The 18,271-nt window shown below is 30.2% G+C and overlaps 3 protein-coding genes across 3 annotated transcripts; 1 reads left to right on the plus strand and 2 right to left on the minus strand.

The window, feature by feature from the left end:
* Nucleotides 1-1,264: 1,264 nt before the first annotated feature.
* On the minus strand, nucleotides 1,265-3,119 carry LOC145588665 (pentatricopeptide repeat-containing protein At4g16470-like). Its single transcript, XM_081645281.1, has one exon. It carries the CDS (start codon nucleotides 3,061-3,063, stop codon nucleotides 1,345-1,347), a length of 1,719 nt encoding a protein of 572 aa, XP_081501407.1. The 5' UTR covers nucleotides 3,064-3,119; the 3' UTR covers nucleotides 1,265-1,344.
* A 2,122-nt stretch (nucleotides 3,120-5,241) lies between these two features.
* On the minus strand, nucleotides 5,242-6,282 carry LOC145576320 (uncharacterized). The gene has a single exon (XM_081634092.1). The coding sequence runs from the start codon at nucleotides 6,280-6,282 to the stop codon at nucleotides 5,242-5,244; it is 1,041 nt and encodes a 346-aa protein (XP_081490218.1).
* Nucleotides 6,283-14,618: 8,336 nt separating this feature from the next.
* LOC145576330 (uncharacterized) lies at nucleotides 14,619-15,245 on the plus strand. The gene has a single exon (XM_081634104.1). It carries the CDS (start codon nucleotides 14,619-14,621, stop codon nucleotides 15,243-15,245), a length of 627 nt encoding a protein of 208 aa, XP_081490230.1.
* Nucleotides 15,246-18,271: the final 3,026 nt, after the last annotated feature.

Here is an 18,271-nt window from a genome sequence, read left to right on the forward strand (position 1 = left end):
ATTATTGGGAACAACACTATTCAAGGATAACTATTAATGTTTTGCACTAAAAGATACATTTTCATATATGGTTTATCCCCGTTTTCTTGAGTTCTACTCAATTATTATAGCAACAAAAAACAAGAAAAACACAAATGGTTAAATACTTCGTACTTTGTATAATTAGGTCATAAAAGTGGAATGACATATGACAAAATATGAATAAAAGGTTGACATAAACGGAATAAAGTAAATAAAATTTAGAAAAACAGATGAAATAAAAAGTGAGTAAAACTTGAAAAAACATAGAAAATACTACTGTAGTACATTAGTATGGTTTTGAATGTACCAAAGTCCATGCATATACGAGTGAACAATAAATACACTTAGGTGTCATGTAATGTAGAATATATATAGTATAATGCTTTAATTTAATCCTTTTAAAATAAAAAAAAAAAATCTAGAAGATAGAGCAATAATCACTTGAATTTGTCTCATGCAATTTATATCAAAAAAGCCTAAATCTTAGCCCACATCACATTAAATAATTGTCTTAATTCATAATATATGATTGCTAAAAAGCCTAAAGTTTTGCTGTCAATGGCATTATTATAACATATCGAAGCTCTTTCTTGGCTTTTAATTGGAAAAAATAAACCCTTTATTCGTTTCCCAATAATCAATGTAAGTCCTATATCACTGCTTCTAGTGTTGATTTTGCATATAATTTTAACTATTCTTTGATAAATTTATTATAACCGACAAACCGTCGGTATGATGCTATTGCTTGTCAAACATGAAATCAGCTATGCAAGAAATTGTTTTTTGAGATTATGTTATGCAATTTGTCAATTTTGGTACGATATGCATTTAAGGGTAACTCAAATGATCAAACAACAACTATGTTAAGTCAAAGATCTACTACGGAGTACTATTTTTTTGCGGATACGTACATACACTTCGTATTTATTGTCATTCCATATGGGCTTGCGAGTCACAAGTCAATTAGAATTGACCTTTCTGTTGATGCATAGATAAGGTTGCGTACATCTGAACCTCTGTTTTTGTAGAATGAGACACTTCTTTTAGAGGTCCTTAAGGGCTTGTTATTAAGTATTTGCGTTTCATGAGCAATTACAGCTCTAATCAAGTCGTACATCTTACTTTCCTTTTGATCATTAAAGTGGTCCATAGAAGTATATAGCTCAGATCATAACTTATATACAAAGTATAAAAACCATTACCAGCACACATGACACATCCAAAGCATAACCCTGTATCTTGAGCTGTTATTTTTTGTTTTGAACAATTACAAAGTAATTATTCAGTCACTGAAGAAAGTATAATGCAACAATTTAAAACAAATTATATCATTGTGCTAATCCTTTTGATAATGACAGAAAGATTCTCAATAACCCTGTAAATTTCCTCTGTTTTTGGATGAGACCTGTCATTATACACAAACTTACAGGTTGATCCTGCTAGTTCTACCCAACTACATCCTACTTCTTTCTTCACATCCTGTTGTTTCATCGCCGTTCTAATGTTTTCTGATTCATCCCATAATCCCTTTGCAGCATATATATTCGATAAGAGCACGTTCATCTCAGCATTTGAAGGGCTAGTTTTCAGAATCTTTAGTGAAACTATCTCTCCAAGCTCAAAATTTCCGTGTAGTTTACAATAGTTCAATAAGGTTTCCCAAGCATAGGATGGAGCATCTAATGGCATTTGTTCTACTAACTCATAAGCTTCATATAACATGCCAGATCTTCCAAACAGATCAACCATGCAGGCATAATGCTCAGGCCGTGGACTAATATGCCACTCGCTTTCCATAGACTTGAAATAAATTTGTCCTTCTTTAACTAGACCTTGATCTGCACAAGCGGTCAAGAGGGCTAGAAATGTAACATGGTTAGGTTTACAGCCTGACTGAATCATAGAAGAGTGAAGCTCGAGTGCCTGACCTACAGATCCATGGTATGCTTGAGCTACTATCATGGTGTTCCAAGTCACAGTATCTCGAAAATCTATGCTTCTGAACAAGGTGGCAGCATCATTTATCAGCCCACATTTAGAATACATAGATATAAGTGAACTAGAAACCAATACATCATGCACATAACTAGTCTTAATTGTTTGTAGATGGAGTGCTTTACCCCAACCATGTAGAGCAAGTGAACCGCATATAGACACAATGGTTATATACGTCGTTTGATCAGGCCTAAATTCTTGTCTTTTCATCTCAGAAAACAAATACAAAGCTTCCTCTGTTTGAATCCCAGAAATCAGTGTATTCCAAGAAGCTGTATCTCTCTGAGTCATAATATTTTCGAAGAAGTTTTGAGCATTTATCATATCTCCCTCTAGGACAAACCCATATAGTATCGAATTTGATGAAATGATATTCCTCTTTGACATCCTCCCATACAAATCCAAAGCCTCTTTTAATCTACCATTTTCAACAAACCCACTAATCATACAGTTCCAAGCAACAATGTCCTTATTTGGCATTGTTTGGAATAATTTTAAACCCTCGTCTACCATGCCATTTTGCATATAACCTCGGATCATAGCAGTCCAAGCTTGTGCATCCTTTTCGAAAGGAATATCACCAAATAAGGCCTTCGCCTCGTTCATTAACCCTGCTTTTGCATAACAAGTTAGCATACTAGTCCACGAAGCCAAATCGCGCTCAGGCATGCTTAAGAATAACTCATATGCCTCTTCAACACATCCCATTTGAACATAACCACTCAACATCCTGTTACAAATACCGACATTTCGATTATGACATTGATCAAATAATTCTCTAGCCTCATTTATTCTTCCATTTTTTATATACCCATTTAACATTACATCCCAACAAACATGGGTTTTCAATTTATCCGGTATCTGATCAAACAAAATTCGCGCTTCTTCCAACTTAGCACACCCAGTATACCCACTTAACATTGCAGTCCATGAAACTAAATTCTTGGCAGGCATAACATCAAACATACGACGAGCTTCATTAATCATATGATTTCTACCAAACCCAGAAATCATACAGTTCCAAGTCACCACATTTCTCTGCGGCATTTCATCGAACAGTTTGCGTGCAGAGTCAATATCGCCTCTTTTAAAGAAAGATGTAATCTTTGTGTTACATGAAAATGTATCATGGTTTCTTGATGAAAAAATTGAACTATTCCCAAAACTGCGAAAGAAACCATTTCTTCTTGCAATGTGCCGAAATTTTGAAAACATAGTAACTGGAAATGTGTTTCAGAAGAACTGTAACTTCCATGTGTAAATACAAAGAGATGACTTCATAAAACTATACTAGTATCAGTATTATTCTAAGTGGATTATACGATTAATAGATACAAGTATATTTTCGTATATTTTTTGATGGTTTACCAACTTTACTTGCTCTTGGCTAGTAGAGAGCAAGGATGTTAGTACATCACTTCATTACAAATGAGTTTAAGACTTATCCAATGGGCTATATTACTACGGAATACATATTACTCGTAATAAATGAATATAAGTATTATTTTGTATTTTGTTTTTCTTTTTAAAGAAGAAGGGTGTCAATTTCGCATGATTGTTTGACTTTTGTCAAGATTGAGAAAACCATATTTCATTAATCTTCTCAAATTGCAATAGTTTGTTTTTTGCCTTATTACATACTCCTTAATAACTTTGAATGGAGTATTATTTCAGAGTATGTAAAAGTGTTACTCCCTCCGTCCCAAAAAGAACGACCCATTTGGCCAAAACTTTGTCCCAAAAAGAATGACCCATTTACATTAAAACACACCAATTTGCAACAATATTTGTGCAAAATTAGTTTCCCCATATAAAAATTTCATTTTCCATGTTATTTTATTACTTTCTCTCTCTATTTTTTTACAAACCCCATGTAAATTTATCTTTCTAATATACTTTTACTTCTTTTTACTTAACTTCCTTAATACCCGCGTAATCAACCCAAATGGGTCGTTCTTTTTGGGACGGAGGGAGTACAAATTAGTATATATATATACACACACGCACACGTTTAATATATCAAATTTTATGATGTTGACTAATAAAATTTCAAAGGTTTTAGTAGTAAAAAGTGCATATTAACAAACGTGAATGTCAAATCGTTATTGTTAAGAAAACAAATGAATTACTCTACATCGTATTTATTGTGTATCCTATTAACTCGACCGAGAAGGATAAAAAATTGACAAATTTCTGTAATTTCCTATCACCTCTTCAGCCTTAAAGAATACCACAACTCAATAGTTTTGGAAAAGTTTTGCAAAACACTTCAACATAAAAAGGTAGCACATTATGTTCATGTACCTAAATTTGTTACATTGCTAAGCTAACTAACCAAAAAAAAAAAAAAAAAAGGTTAAGTATCCCTTCAAAATTCCGCTGAAAGGGGTATGTATAGTGTGATTGCATAAAGTACCAAATTATAAGAGATTAAGAGCCTTGTAAATCACTCAACCAACCTCCACCTTATTTCCATTAAAAGCCAAAAACTTTAAAAAATATTAAGTTAAAAAAACAAAAAATAATAATGAAATTTAGTATGACCCACAATTTTTGCTAAACTTGGTAATTATGAACCATCACACACCTGAGATGAATGAAACTTCACATATTAATATCAAGAATTTCATGACAAATTCCTTCTTACCAACCTTTCTATTCTTAATCAACCTACTCTTAATTTATTAGGTGAAATCTCACTTCTTAATTAATTATTCTAAACAAAACCATCCAGAATCATTAAAAGATCATGCACTATTTTAAACTTAATTTTTAAGCAAGTCAAACCCATCATGATACCCTCAACTCCAAGAAAAATTGAGTTAAATTCTTAATTTTTTTTTTCAAGCGTATAAAAAGCTACAAAAACAGTGAGGTACATGAAATTCGATTCTAAATCTTAAGCTCACCACATTGATTAACACTTTTAAAAGTTTACCAGTTAAATTACCGATACCTATAATATAATCCGTAATAATTGTGCACCCAAAAACATTCTTAATTGGATGTATAAAGGAAACTGGTATAGAAATATGAAACCCAATAATTTCATTGAATTGATGATTTTATCATCTTTGCATCTCTTTTTGTATCAAATACTCTATCCTTTTTTCCACTTTAATTTCTCTGTACAAAATGCTCTCTTTTCAATTGGACAACAATGCTTAAAAAAAATGTAAGATCTAACCTTTTTTTTTTTTTTTTCTTGAATCAAATAATAAAAACTTACACAAATTCCTCCAATCCTTTCAACTTTTCCTCATTATAATCATAATAACAATAATCATCAATTTCTGTCACGCTAACATCTTGATCATTGACAACATACCCTTGTACAACTTGTTGTACGTAACCTTGATCGTTTTGGCAACATTGATAGAACATACAACTCATTATAACATCAAGAACAACGAGGATGGAGTATATATAAGCGATGAGCACCCCCTCGAAGGCCACGAGCCATAACGAGGTATTATTAATCGGGTGTTGAGGTGTTGCGATTATTCTGAAATGAAATAAGGCCTCCACTGCGGCGAGGCCTAAATTAATAGGCACGGCTAAGGCCAGCGCAGTGGAGGTCTTACCCCGAATTAAAACACAAGCTTTTAGTATAGACAAAAATCCACCCCTTCTCTCAATTCCTGACGAAACCAAGGCCAAATTACACACAACAAAAGAATTCGCGAGGATTATTGAGTAAAACACCGCGCCAAGAGCTGATAAGAAGAAAACCCATCTCGGGGAGTCGAGTTGGAACCCTTCTAGGAAGTTGAATGCCAAGAAAATGAGTGAAAAACATGTTGCATTCGCTGCAAATATAATAAACGTGTTGCAAAGATAGGTCGAGAGAATAGGGTGGTAAAGGGCTATAAATGATGAATTATTATTATTATTTGTAGTTTTTTTGTAGGAAAAAAAGTGTATAATTGAGGCTTTGGCTAATAAAAGAAAAGAAAGTGTAAAAGGAAGGGTGACTATTGAAGAAGAAATAGTTTGAGAGAGTTTAAGGCTAAGTAGAGTGAAAAAATCCGAGTACGGCGGGAAACCAGCGGCGAGAAAGACCGAGTGGAGGCGGCCATAGACGGTGGGGAGAAGCGCAAACGAGCGAGGGACGACGGCTAAGGAGATGAGGACGGAGATAGAGAAAGGTAGAGCAATGAAAGCAGCAACAGAGGTGAAAAATTGGTAGTGTTGTAAAAAAGTATAGATTGATTTTCTAATGATTTTTGCTGCTCTTGCCATTGAGATTGATGGATTTTCTTCCATGGAAAATTATAATTTTTTGAGGTGATTTATAAAGAGAAGTTGTTATCTAAACAAAGTGATGTGAAAATGAAGCGAAAATGATGTTGATGTTAGCTTAAGAATTTTTGAAATTATGTATTTTTGTTGGTATATATAATTTCCTCTGTTTTTTTTTTTTTTTTTTTTTTTTGCTCTGTTTTTTTGGGGTGTAAGAAAGGAAGTTAGATGAGGAAATAAGCAAAGGGGGTTTGATGTTTGTTCCCTTTAATAATATGCAAATGATGGGAGTTTCTCTCTCTAGTTTTGTGTTTATTTTCTCTCTCTAAAAATGTTGGTGGTAGTTTGGAAGGGGTGTTTGGAAAATGGTGGTTTAGGAGGAATGGATAGGCCAACAACTAGAGACTGACATACTACTAGAGGAGGAGGTGGATTGGAGATAGAGTTGGTTTTATTAAATAAGGTGTTTTTTTTTTTATTTATTTTTTATTTATTTTATTTTAATATTATTATTTTTTATAAGATTCTCAATATATATATTTTCAGGTATTCTTTAAATGGTACTCCGTAACGTTTAGTATTTTACACTAATATAAAGTGGAGGTTTATAGATTTTATTCTTCGTAATATATGTATATCTTTTCACAAAATTTATGTATGTCAAAGAAGGGATATATTCAAATATACAAAAGTGCTAATTTGTGGCTTTATTTGAAAAAACTTGCACAACATGTAATTTTTTTTTTAATTCGAAATAATTATTACGTACAAACTATTTTTTTTTGGTAATATTGATTGTTTAATATTAAAAGTATAGTTGATTTTTTGTTAGGGGGGAAAAATATATGTTAATGCATTAATGTTATGCTTACATTATTGCAGAGTATATTTAATATTTTGACTTTTGACATGATTTGACCATTATCATAATTCAAACACTTCTAATTTCAAGAGTCCATGTATACCGGTATACGATAAGCCTAGCCACATCTCACATGTACAATAGTTTACAATCTCAATTCTCCATCTCCATCTCCATTTGTAATTTGTATTGGTCTTTTGACTTTTTGAGAGGAAAAAAAATTCTATGGTAAAAGAGATTTTTTTTAACTTTTATTTTTGGTTGAGTGGCTCTTTATGGTTATTACAGTTTTATTGTTTAGTTTCCAAAAAATGAATAAATATGTGAAATTGACTTTCTCCTTACTCTAAAGAACTTAGCTAATAATTTGAAGTTGTAGCGCATGTTGGAGTTATGTATTATTATGAATTAACATTATTGTAGGCCATTATCATGACATTAAAACTTGGACTGTAAGCATGGTTAAACTATGTTTTCTTCATGATTATGAAATCTTTAATTGCATAATTATGAATTTATGATCATCAAATGCAACAACGACATATGAGTTAACATTAAATTTGAGCCATTTTTGGATAAAGAGTTTAATTAACAGCTGAATTTTTTTTGTAGTTTATTTTTGAATTTATGGCCTACCATATTCATTGGTAATGGACTAACCTTTACTTGCAAGAAAAATAAAAATAATAGATGTATGTAATATAGCTTTTTACAAGGCGACAAGCAATGTATACGAATTTAATTGGAAAATTAGATTTTTACTAATTTGAATATTGAGTCATGTACAATCTATTCACTAAAGTTAGTCAACCAATACTTTAGGGGAAGAAAATAGTAAAAGTCAACTCACTTCAAAAGTTAGAAATATATTACTCCTTCCACTCCCTTTGAATTTCACTACTTAATGATATTCTTAAATTATTTGCTTGTTTATTTATTTATATATTTATTTATGACAAAGAAAATTCTCTATTTATCCACTCAATAATTTTATTTTTTCAAGGAAAAATTAAATCCATATCTTTAAACAACTTTCTTTGATATTGTCTTAATTAAATAGACGAAAATTTAGTATGATACAGTCAATTTACATGTTATGACTTGAAAATGAAATAATTTCAAATAATAATGTTCAAGTTCATGTGATCCACTACTAAGTACATAGCTGAATTTGCTTACACATTTGAGCTGTCTCATTAATATTTTTGGATATAGTCTACTCATAACAAGTGGCTAACTTCACCAGGTATAATTTTTCTAACCAGTGCACAATTTTTCATGAACACTTTGGAAGGTTCTATATTTTTTAAAAAAAAACATAAAATAAACAGTTTTTTGATAGAGAAATAAAGAAAAAAAATTACTAAAAATTCTAAATAGGGGAACAACGAATACAAAGGGGTTATAATTCATTTCAAATAATTAAGATATGCAAATTGTAATAATAAGACAAACAAAGTAATTGTTGCTCATACAAAAAACATGCATTAAGATAAGAGAATGATAGATCAGAGTTTGATGTTGATAAGACTTTAAGATAAGAGAATAATAGAGTTTAACAACTAGTTATTAATTGAACATAAATAAAGGTATTGTGCATTTGTGCTCAAAAATATGAATTGAAAATTTTGAAATAGTCATATATATGCAAGACAATTAAAAATTGAGGGATTAAACATAAAACATATTCTCTTTTACACATGAAATAAAAGTTTACAAATATCTCACTTATTTATTTCAATAAATTTAAATTGGATTACTAATGGAAACAATTTATATATGTTACGCGTAATATTTTTCTTATAACTATTTTTGAAACAAATTAAATTCTTAAATGTAATAATTAATTGATGATGAGATGTAGGTTTATTATCCTCTATATATATGATATCCTAGATTGAATTGATTCTATCAAATGTTCCATTTACAAGAACAATGATTAATTTAAACGGATTTAATTTCAAGTCACGAGTATTGAGTATTGAACAATAGCACCTCATTATTACCAATTAAATTAGATCATGACATCCACTTACATAAAACTATGAAAATATCATATATTAATAAGTAATTCAACTCAAGTTTCTTAATGACATAATTAGTATTATATAGTTCTAAAGTAAATTGACCTAAGTTGAGGTTAGTTGAACATCTCAATTGGTGTGATTTATTTGGAGTAATGTTTTGGTTGGGAAGGAATACTGCCTAAATCACTTCTACTTCAAATTAGGTAAGACAACAATTTTATGCATTTTTGTGGCTTACCAAACTTTAGATACTTAGCTGACTCACCTCAATGGAAAGAAGAAATAAAATTGGCGATCCATTGCTTGTTTTCATTATTCATAATCACAAAAAATAAGTTTTGAATTGCCCCAAGTTTCTTTTCAAACATTAATTATTACTCATTTTTGCCTCTAGAGATACATGTCTTAAACAATACTTATCATTTGATTGATAATACTCCTAATGTTAATTCTTAACATAATTATCAAAAAAGTATATTGCGTGCCTTTTAAATTATTCGTAAAATATATGAAGTATTACATATGAGGAAAATATATCACAATAGTATGTCTTTCTATATTCTTACGCAATACATCGAAGTATATTTTCAAACAAAAACTTTTGTATACATGTGATGTACAATAATACTTCATATTACTGTACATTGGGGGTAACTTTGTTGAATTTAGAGTAACTTTTATACTTTTTTGGATAACTTTTATCAATAAAGCATAAATAACTGTTATTTATATTAGGGTAAGTTATATATATTGGGTAACTTTCATTCATAAAAGGGTAACTTTTGATCATTTTAAAGTAACTATTGTACATCCAATTTTTTTAAATGTTTTTGATTACTATTCCAAATTCCAATTATTGAAGGTCAACCTATATGCTCTCACTATCTCATGTGGTTCCCTATTAACATTAACATAATATAATCTCAATTGTAATTTTTTTTTTCTTCCCTTCGACTGTGTGAGAAATTCCACCACAAGATTTCTTTTTTTTTTTTTTTTTTTTTTTTTGGATAGACCAATAATGTACATAAAAAATTATATGTAGTCTAAGGCATGGAAGCGTGTACAGGGAGAATATTTCAAATAATTAAATTTAGAAAAGTGTTTAATTATAAGTTCTGTTATTATTATTTTAGTAGAAGTACTCTTTCAAAGTAGTTTTCAACATATTTATTGTGGGACATCTTAACTACTAACCCTATGTGTAATTAGCCATATCTTAACACTCAATTCCTTAAAATAAACAGATTTATCAACTACAATAGTACAACTTGTTTGTTTTATGTTGAGTACAGAGTACTTCGTAGAAAAAAGGTGTCAAAGAACCAACTCAATCAAAAATTAAAATTTTAAACTGATGAATGAAGCTCAACTCATTTTATATACTATTTTGAAAGGTATAAGAAAGTTTACAAATAATATGTGTGTGTTTTATAATGTTAAAAATAACCATATAATTCTTCCAAAAAAAAATCACTTAACTAATTTAGGTAAGAATGATATAGATTCTTTTAGTGGCATAGATGATGTATTTTAAGGAATTATTGCATTGTTTTTTTTTTTTTTTTTTTTTTTTTTTTTTTTTTTTTATTTTTTTTAAAATAATAATTAGATACTCCGTATAAATAACAGATCACTAGAATTGATAGATTTTTTTATACTCCATACACATAACTGATAGAAATTACATGCTCTTCCTACTTTAAGATATATTTTTGTAAGATAAATTTATCTTAGATATCGTTTTACCTATATATATTTTTTTTATCAAAGAATTGAATAATCAATCTTAGGTATCTTTATCTTTAGTTTACCTCATTTATTGACGAAATATAACCTAATTCTAAGAAAAATTATCATTTTACTCTCTATGTGTATATTTTTATCAACATCTTTCATCAAGTTTGTTGTATAGACTATAGATACTTCCATATTGTTTTAGGTGGTAATGCCTTATTTTCGATAGTAGTATGTTCTAAAATAGATATAACATACTCGTATTTTGCATAAAAAAAAGTGATAACATTATTTTATTCAATAATGAGTTTCTCTTCATCTACATAGTTATAAAATTGCAGACTCGTGTTCGATCCCCCACATCAACAATGGAAGGGGACTGGAACTTAACCACCCATAATTGATCCCCAAATCCAGATTATTAGCCCTTAAGGTGAACCGGGTAAAACAACAAAAAAAACATAGTTACAAAATTGCCTTTGTTCTCTTATTCTTTACATTTTAGGATGATACTACACACTAACACACGTATTAGTCATTTGTTGAAAACGTGCACATGTAACACAATGTCTAATTTCATATAGTACAAGTATTGTAAAGTGCTTGTGAGCCCAATACATTTGGGCCAGTTTTTTTTAATTGTGGGTCTAAACCCTAAAGTTTTGGGCTGATGTGAGTCCAAAACAACTAAAATGCAAATCAAGTCAAACTTTTTTTTTTTTTGGACAACAAGCAAGTCAAAATTTAGTTGACATTGTAAATTAAATTTGTTTCCCAGCAGATTCAAGTAGTTCAGAATTTTGCAAAGATCTTGACAATATTTTCCAAATATTAACTTTTTATAATTTTTGCTTATCGCTAATTAAAAATACAAATAATTGAAATTGTGCATTAGCAAAACATAACTAAAGAAATGTGTCAACTAAATAAACGGAATAAGTATTTTGCAGTCGGTATGGTTTTCAATAACATATTAGTAAAGAGGAGCTCTACAAGGGACTCCTTTCCTACTTCGCTTCCGATATGAATGGCCAAAGTCATTGCTTATCTTCTTCCCATCGACCTCCTCATTTATCGCGATTGTAGCCAATCCCTCTAAATCGATCTTTTGCTTCTTCATATTCATGTTGTTAATACCAGCAGCTTTTCTCTTCATCTTCTTCGAAGGCAGTGTGACTTGATTTCGATTTTTATTTTGAATAAGTTGTTCCTTCCAATCGTAGTGTCGTTGCAAATCATCATCACTACAAGTAATCTTGCACTCGATTGAGCAAAACGAGTATCCCTCAGCTGGTAGAGCGTGCATACATTTAATACAACAACGACCGTTGTTAATCATCTTCATTTTGTTGTCATCATTCTTTTTTCTAGACTTAGGGAAATAAATGTTATATACATTTATTTTAAACCCATAAATCTCAGAAAGGTCTATATCACGAATAATGTCTTGTAAAATAGGTACGATTTCCTTATTAATATATCCGTAACTCCCTGAACACTTCATAGCCCTCAAAACTCGATGACCTTCATGAAACTCATCCACCTCCGACTTTGTTAAACTCTTCCCTCTACATTTAACACAGAAGTAGGCTCGATCGATAATCACTTCTTGTTGATTTATCCTCCTCTTTTTGCTCTTGAATTCCACATTTAATAAATCTTGCACCAATGAATTTGATATCAAAACGCGTCTTTGTTCCTTAGGAAGAATTATTCCACTTTCATAATACTTTCCTCTTGTCATAATTAAGACCTAATGAAAAAAAAAAAAAACAATTAGGCTTGTAAATTAATCATAGTTCATTAATGAATTAAATTACAAAAAAAAATTAATGCAACAAATGAACATTGGACTATATATGCAATTCGGTGTTACACCATTAATTGAAACCAAATTTTCTTGGATTACTTTAATTTATAATCAACTAAAAGAAAATTGAAATTAATTTTTATGTTATTTTAAAAATTAAACGTGGAAAATATTCATGCTTTAAAGAACCAGAACATAAAAGAGATTTTTTGAGAAGAAACCCTAGATTGAGTATTTTAAATAATCCAATTTTTTAAAAGATTAAAAACCTTAATTGAGTAACTTAAGTAATCCAACTTAAAAGAAGTAAAAATAACCCTATTTTGAAGAGCCATAAACTGATGAGTATACAAACAATTACTTAAACAAACAATTAACATGAAATTATTCTAATTAAACTGATTAAAAAAAAACCTTGTACTATCTTTACCTAATAAATCTAGGTTGCACGAAAACAGAAACGAAAACGGAGAATCAGTACTTACCTCGAAGGTGGTGACGACGGAAAAGAAGGTTCTTTAAGATCAGAAACGCCAATTTGGAAAACGTTTTCCAAGATTATTGGAGAGGTTTTGCAAACTAAGGAAATATTAGAACAAAAAATATGATGCTATAATGAAGAATTCAGAATACATTGAAAGTATATATAGGTTGTAGAATCTAAATAGAAATCTAAACTACAGTATAATAACAGATAGTAAGCCGACTTAATTCTTTCTCTTTAGAAGTGTATTTGTGTTTTGGTAAAACTTGTATCACAAGTATATCAATTTATTTAAGTGAAATCTAATACGAAATATATGATAAAATCTACATAGTATATGATAAATTGATAATATAACAAAAATAATAATATCAAACGAAGAGAAGATTTTTTTTAATAAAATTCAATTTTTAATAACATGTTTCAATAATAATCAGATTAGGAAGGTTTCCAAAAAAAAAAAAGAAAAAAGAAAAAAAAATTAGGAAATATTTAACACATTGGTGACCCAACTCCTTTAGTGAATAGGGTGGAATGGATAATTACTTAGTTTAGAGCTTCTTTCTTTCCTAATAAATACTTGCTTTTTTCCTTTTTTTTTTTTTTATTTATTTATTTTTTATACGACTTTACTTTATTTTTCTAAGTATATTTTGTAAATGAATTTATTTTGGTGACCCGACACAAACTTTCTCCGACCTAAACTGATCCGACCCGAATTGACTCGACTTGAAATTAACCCGACCCGAAAGTTAGTCCTAAAAATTAACCTCACCTGAACCGACCCAACCCGAACTTGGCCCAAAGTGCTCACCTAAATTTGACCCAAAACTCAAATAGACCTGACCCAACCCGACCCGAATTGAATTGACTTGACTTGACTTGAATAACCCATTTGTCAGGTCTAGGTTTATTAATATAAGCTGACGTGTCCATGTACGGGGAATTTGATCAGGATATTAGAACTGATTGCAACTTCATGGAGTTTTGTGACGTCACATGTGATTTGTTAATAAATTACAGTTGTCAATTAAATTACTTAGATATCTTTTTGATTTACAGTAAATTAGGGAATCATCAAATTAACTTTTTTAAAGGAAAACAATCAAATTAATTAATTCGTAATGAATAGCAATTTGCCATATAATCTTATTATCTAAGGATAATATTTAAAAAAAATTAATTCAGGCGAAGTTTTTAATAATGGGATAAAACAATCAAATTTAGGAAATTATATTTTAGATTAGTTGTTGTTTCCTACAAAAAGTACCTAGTTATTTATATCTTTATCAAAAATCCTACATCATATTAACTCTACTAGAAATCACTATATATTTGAGGACCATTAAGTTGCAAAAGGAGAGCGAGGAATAGCTCAAGTGTTTAGAGCTTCCCTCTCGGTCCAAGGTGATCCTGGAATCGATTCTCACGAGTAGTAAAATGAATGATTTAGAGTTGATGCACGAATTGCTTAATGCAGAGTTCTCTAGTACTCATGGCGGTCAAAAAAAGGATCTCGCCTTCTTTTGTATCAATTGTAGAGGGAGGACTTTGACAAAGGAAGAAGCAAAAGGGGATCATAAAACTCATCTAGTGTTTCGATGTAGGGTGTCTTCACGTCACCTCGCCTATTTAGTAAAAGATATTGAAAAAGTATTTGATCTTTCGGAAGTATGTATGTACATCATTAACAGTGAAAATATTTGCTATCGAAAATCTAGAGCTACTAAACCGATTGATAGAACCAACAACAATAAAAACAAAGCTTATTGTGTGATATGTAACTTTGTTTTAAAAAATGATGTAAAATATTGTTCGATTAATTGTAAGCTTATTGGTTCGGAGGGTGGTTTGCAACACCATCGTGGTGAGGTGCTAGTTCAAAATCAAGTACAACTGTCAACAAGGGCGGCTGCTGAGAAGAACAACAAGAAGAGGAAATTGATTATTGACAAACTCGATACATCAAGAACAACCTCTAAGGCCGCAAAGAGGCAACAATGTTCTATTTTTAGCTATAGGAAGAAGAGTAGGAAGGGTATCCCTCATAGAGCTCCTTTGTTCTAATTAATCAAACATAATTTTTTATTTTAGGTTTTCAATTAATTGATCAAATTAAGATTTCTTATTATTTAATCCGATTTTTATTTTGCTTCGATACAAGGCTAAATCAATGAGTATGACGTTTTTGTAATGCATTTCTACTTCAACATAGATTATGACTTCTTAGGCTTTTTTTTGTATGACATTTAAAACCATCAATTATATATGTAATCATGAAACACATGGAGTGGTATAAAACAATATCATAATCAAAACCATATTATATATAAAAATAAATCGAATAGACTTCATCAATCCAATATAATTTGTAACCCAAAATAAATAGAAATTGAAATTAGTAAAGAGGAGCTCTATGAGGGACTCCTTTCCTACTTCTCTTCCGGTATGAATGGCTACACTCATTGCTTAGCTTCTTCCCATTCGCCGCCTCCTTCATCGCAACTGTAACCAATCCCTTAAGATCCACATCAATCGAGACCTTCTGCTTCTTCTTTTTCTTACTCATTTCCTTATCAGAAATCTTCCTCTTCTTCACAACAACAGGCAGCCTAACTCGATTTCGTTTCAGCTTATTTTTGTTACACTCATTGGTGATAATTTCCCTATCGATGGCAATGATCTTCCTCTTCTTCACAACAGCAGGCAGCCTAACTCGATTTCGTTTCAGCTTGTTTTTGTTACACACATTGGTGATCATTTCCTTGTCATCGGTAACAATCCTCCTCTTCTTCGCAACAGGCAGCCTAACTCGATTTTGTTTCAGTTTCATCCACTCGAGATGTTGTTGCAAAACATCATCCGGACAAGTAAGCTTGCAATCAATCGAGCAAAATAAGAACCCGCTTCTGACCAGAATATGCTTACATTTAGCACAACAATTACCATGAATTCTGTTGTAGTTAATTTGGTTGTGATTGTGTTTTTTTCTAGACTTGGGAAAATAAAGGTAATGTCCATTAATTTTATACTCGTAAACCCCAGAAAGATCTTCGAAAAGTGGACTGACTTCATTAATAACATATCCGTAACTCCCTGAACACTTCATAGCCCTCAACAAATAATGATCTTCATGAAACGATTCTACCTCTAATTTTGTTAAAGTCCTTCCTCTGCAATTCACGCAGAAGTAGGCGAGATCGGTTTCATCCCTACTGTCTTCTTTATCTTCATCCTGTTCCTTGGTGGTCATGAATTCCGCATTTAACAAGTCGTGCACCATCAACTCACGTTCTTCAACGGAGAGATTAAGCGCGGTCTCACAGTTTGCTCCCGTCATTATTAATTAATCAAAGAGTCTGCAAAACACACATTATCAATATATCAGAATCGTTAAATTAATTATTATAATCTCAGTATTTTCATAACTATAACAACTCTTAAACTATAGACTATTTTCTTTAATTACTTCAATTAAACTAATTAACTTATTTAGTAATTGAAATTAGTATGTTAAATGCTGAAAATAAGAGTACTACGTGTTAATTATTACCCTGCAACAAATTATTACTTGAGAATGTTAAACAGAGTATAATCAACAATTCAAATTAAAAGAAACTAATTTAAATATTATTTTAATTAAACTAATTATTAATCACGTTCGATTATTTGATTAAAAGAAAAAGAAAAATACAATCTTTAAATTACCTGAGAATCAGGTTCAATGGATGGAGAGAGAAAGCTGACTCTTTAATGGAGAATTTTGAATGGAGAAGAGAGGGAACAGAGCAAGTATTGGAGATTTTTTTTTTTTTGACAAATAGTTTAATTTGTTGTTTTGATGCAAACAAACTAGGTTAATTAATGATAACAATAAACCGACATATGTTGTATATTTTTTGGTAAGTCTTGAATCCCACTTCTCAAGCTAAAATAGTTTATTATGGTAATATTTTGATTGAGAAAATTTTTTTATTTTTATTTTTAATAGGTTGATTGAGTACGTTAATTGAAACCTTTTTTTTTTTTTTTTTTTTTTTTTTTTTTTTTTTTTTTTGGCATATTGTAAGTTTATAACTTTATTTGAATTATGGGTATGATAAAATTTTGTTTCAATATCTTGATAAAGTTTATTAGAAAACGTTTCTAAATAATTTTCTCTATCTTAATTTTTTTAAAAAGAAAAATAAATAAATAAAACATCAACTTTGAACTAAAACATCATCCTTAATTAATTTTGTATCAAAGATATATTTTGAAATTTGGCATATATTGATAAAAAATTTATCGTAAAATTCAATAAACAACCCGACCATCACACGAGTACAAAACTAGTCCTAAATTAAAGCCCTGTCTTCCTAATGGGAATCAATTACTTAGATTTTTTTTTTATCTTAACTTAAATAATAAAAATAAATTTTTTTGAGGGGAAAATAATAAAAATAATTAATTACCAACAAATAGAAATTAGCCATATAATTTAATTATCCAAGGATAATATTTATTAAAAAATATCCAAGTGAAGTTTATAATGATAGGTTTTTGAACGTTAATAATATATCAAAGCTGGTCATATCATGTTTATCAAAAAAAAAAAAAAAAGTTGTTCATATCATGCGACTTCTTGTAAAATAAAGAACAAAATAACCCTTATAACACGACCAAGTCGGGTAGCCCTTGTAATATTGACTAAGTACGTAACCCCTATAACATTGATCAAGTAACCTCAATAACACTAACAATGTAATCAATGTAACACAAGTAACACCTATAACACTAGCGAATTAATCCCATGATGCGTGAGGCCAATTAACCACATACATAGTATATAAGAAGTTGTGCATAAGCTGTTGCATCCTAAAAAATCTAATACTCCCTCCATGTTTAATTAAATGAAATGCTTTCCTATTGTGGCCGTGTTTAAATAAATAAACATTTTCTTTTTTTAGTAACTTCTATCTATTTTTTCATAATATTCTCTTTACTTTTTAATAACACTATAGGAGCCCGGATGGTTAGTTGTTATGGTTGAATTGCCCAAATACTAAAAGTTTGTTAGGTCAGCCTTTATACACTTACTAAGAGGTTAATGG

The sequence above is a fragment of the Chenopodium album genome, chromosome 2, assembly GCF_948465745.1.
Source record: "Chenopodium album chromosome 2, dcCheAlbu1.1, whole genome shotgun sequence".
In the NCBI taxonomy this organism is placed as follows: domain Eukaryota; kingdom Viridiplantae; phylum Streptophyta; class Magnoliopsida; order Caryophyllales; family Amaranthaceae; genus Chenopodium; species Chenopodium album.

Bases quoted from the DNA above. Each gene is read 5' to 3' on its own strand.
- LOC145588665 (XM_081645281.1), bottom strand. From the start codon at position 3,063: ATGCCGCAGAGAAATGTGGTGACTTGGAACTGTATGATTTCTGGGTTT.
- LOC145576320 (XM_081634092.1), bottom strand. From the start codon at position 6,282: ATGGAAGAAAATCCATCAATCTCAATGGCAAGAGCAGCAAAAATCATT.
- LOC145576330 (XM_081634104.1), top strand. From the start codon at position 14,619: ATGAATGATTTAGAGTTGATGCACGAATTGCTTAATGCAGAGTTCTCT.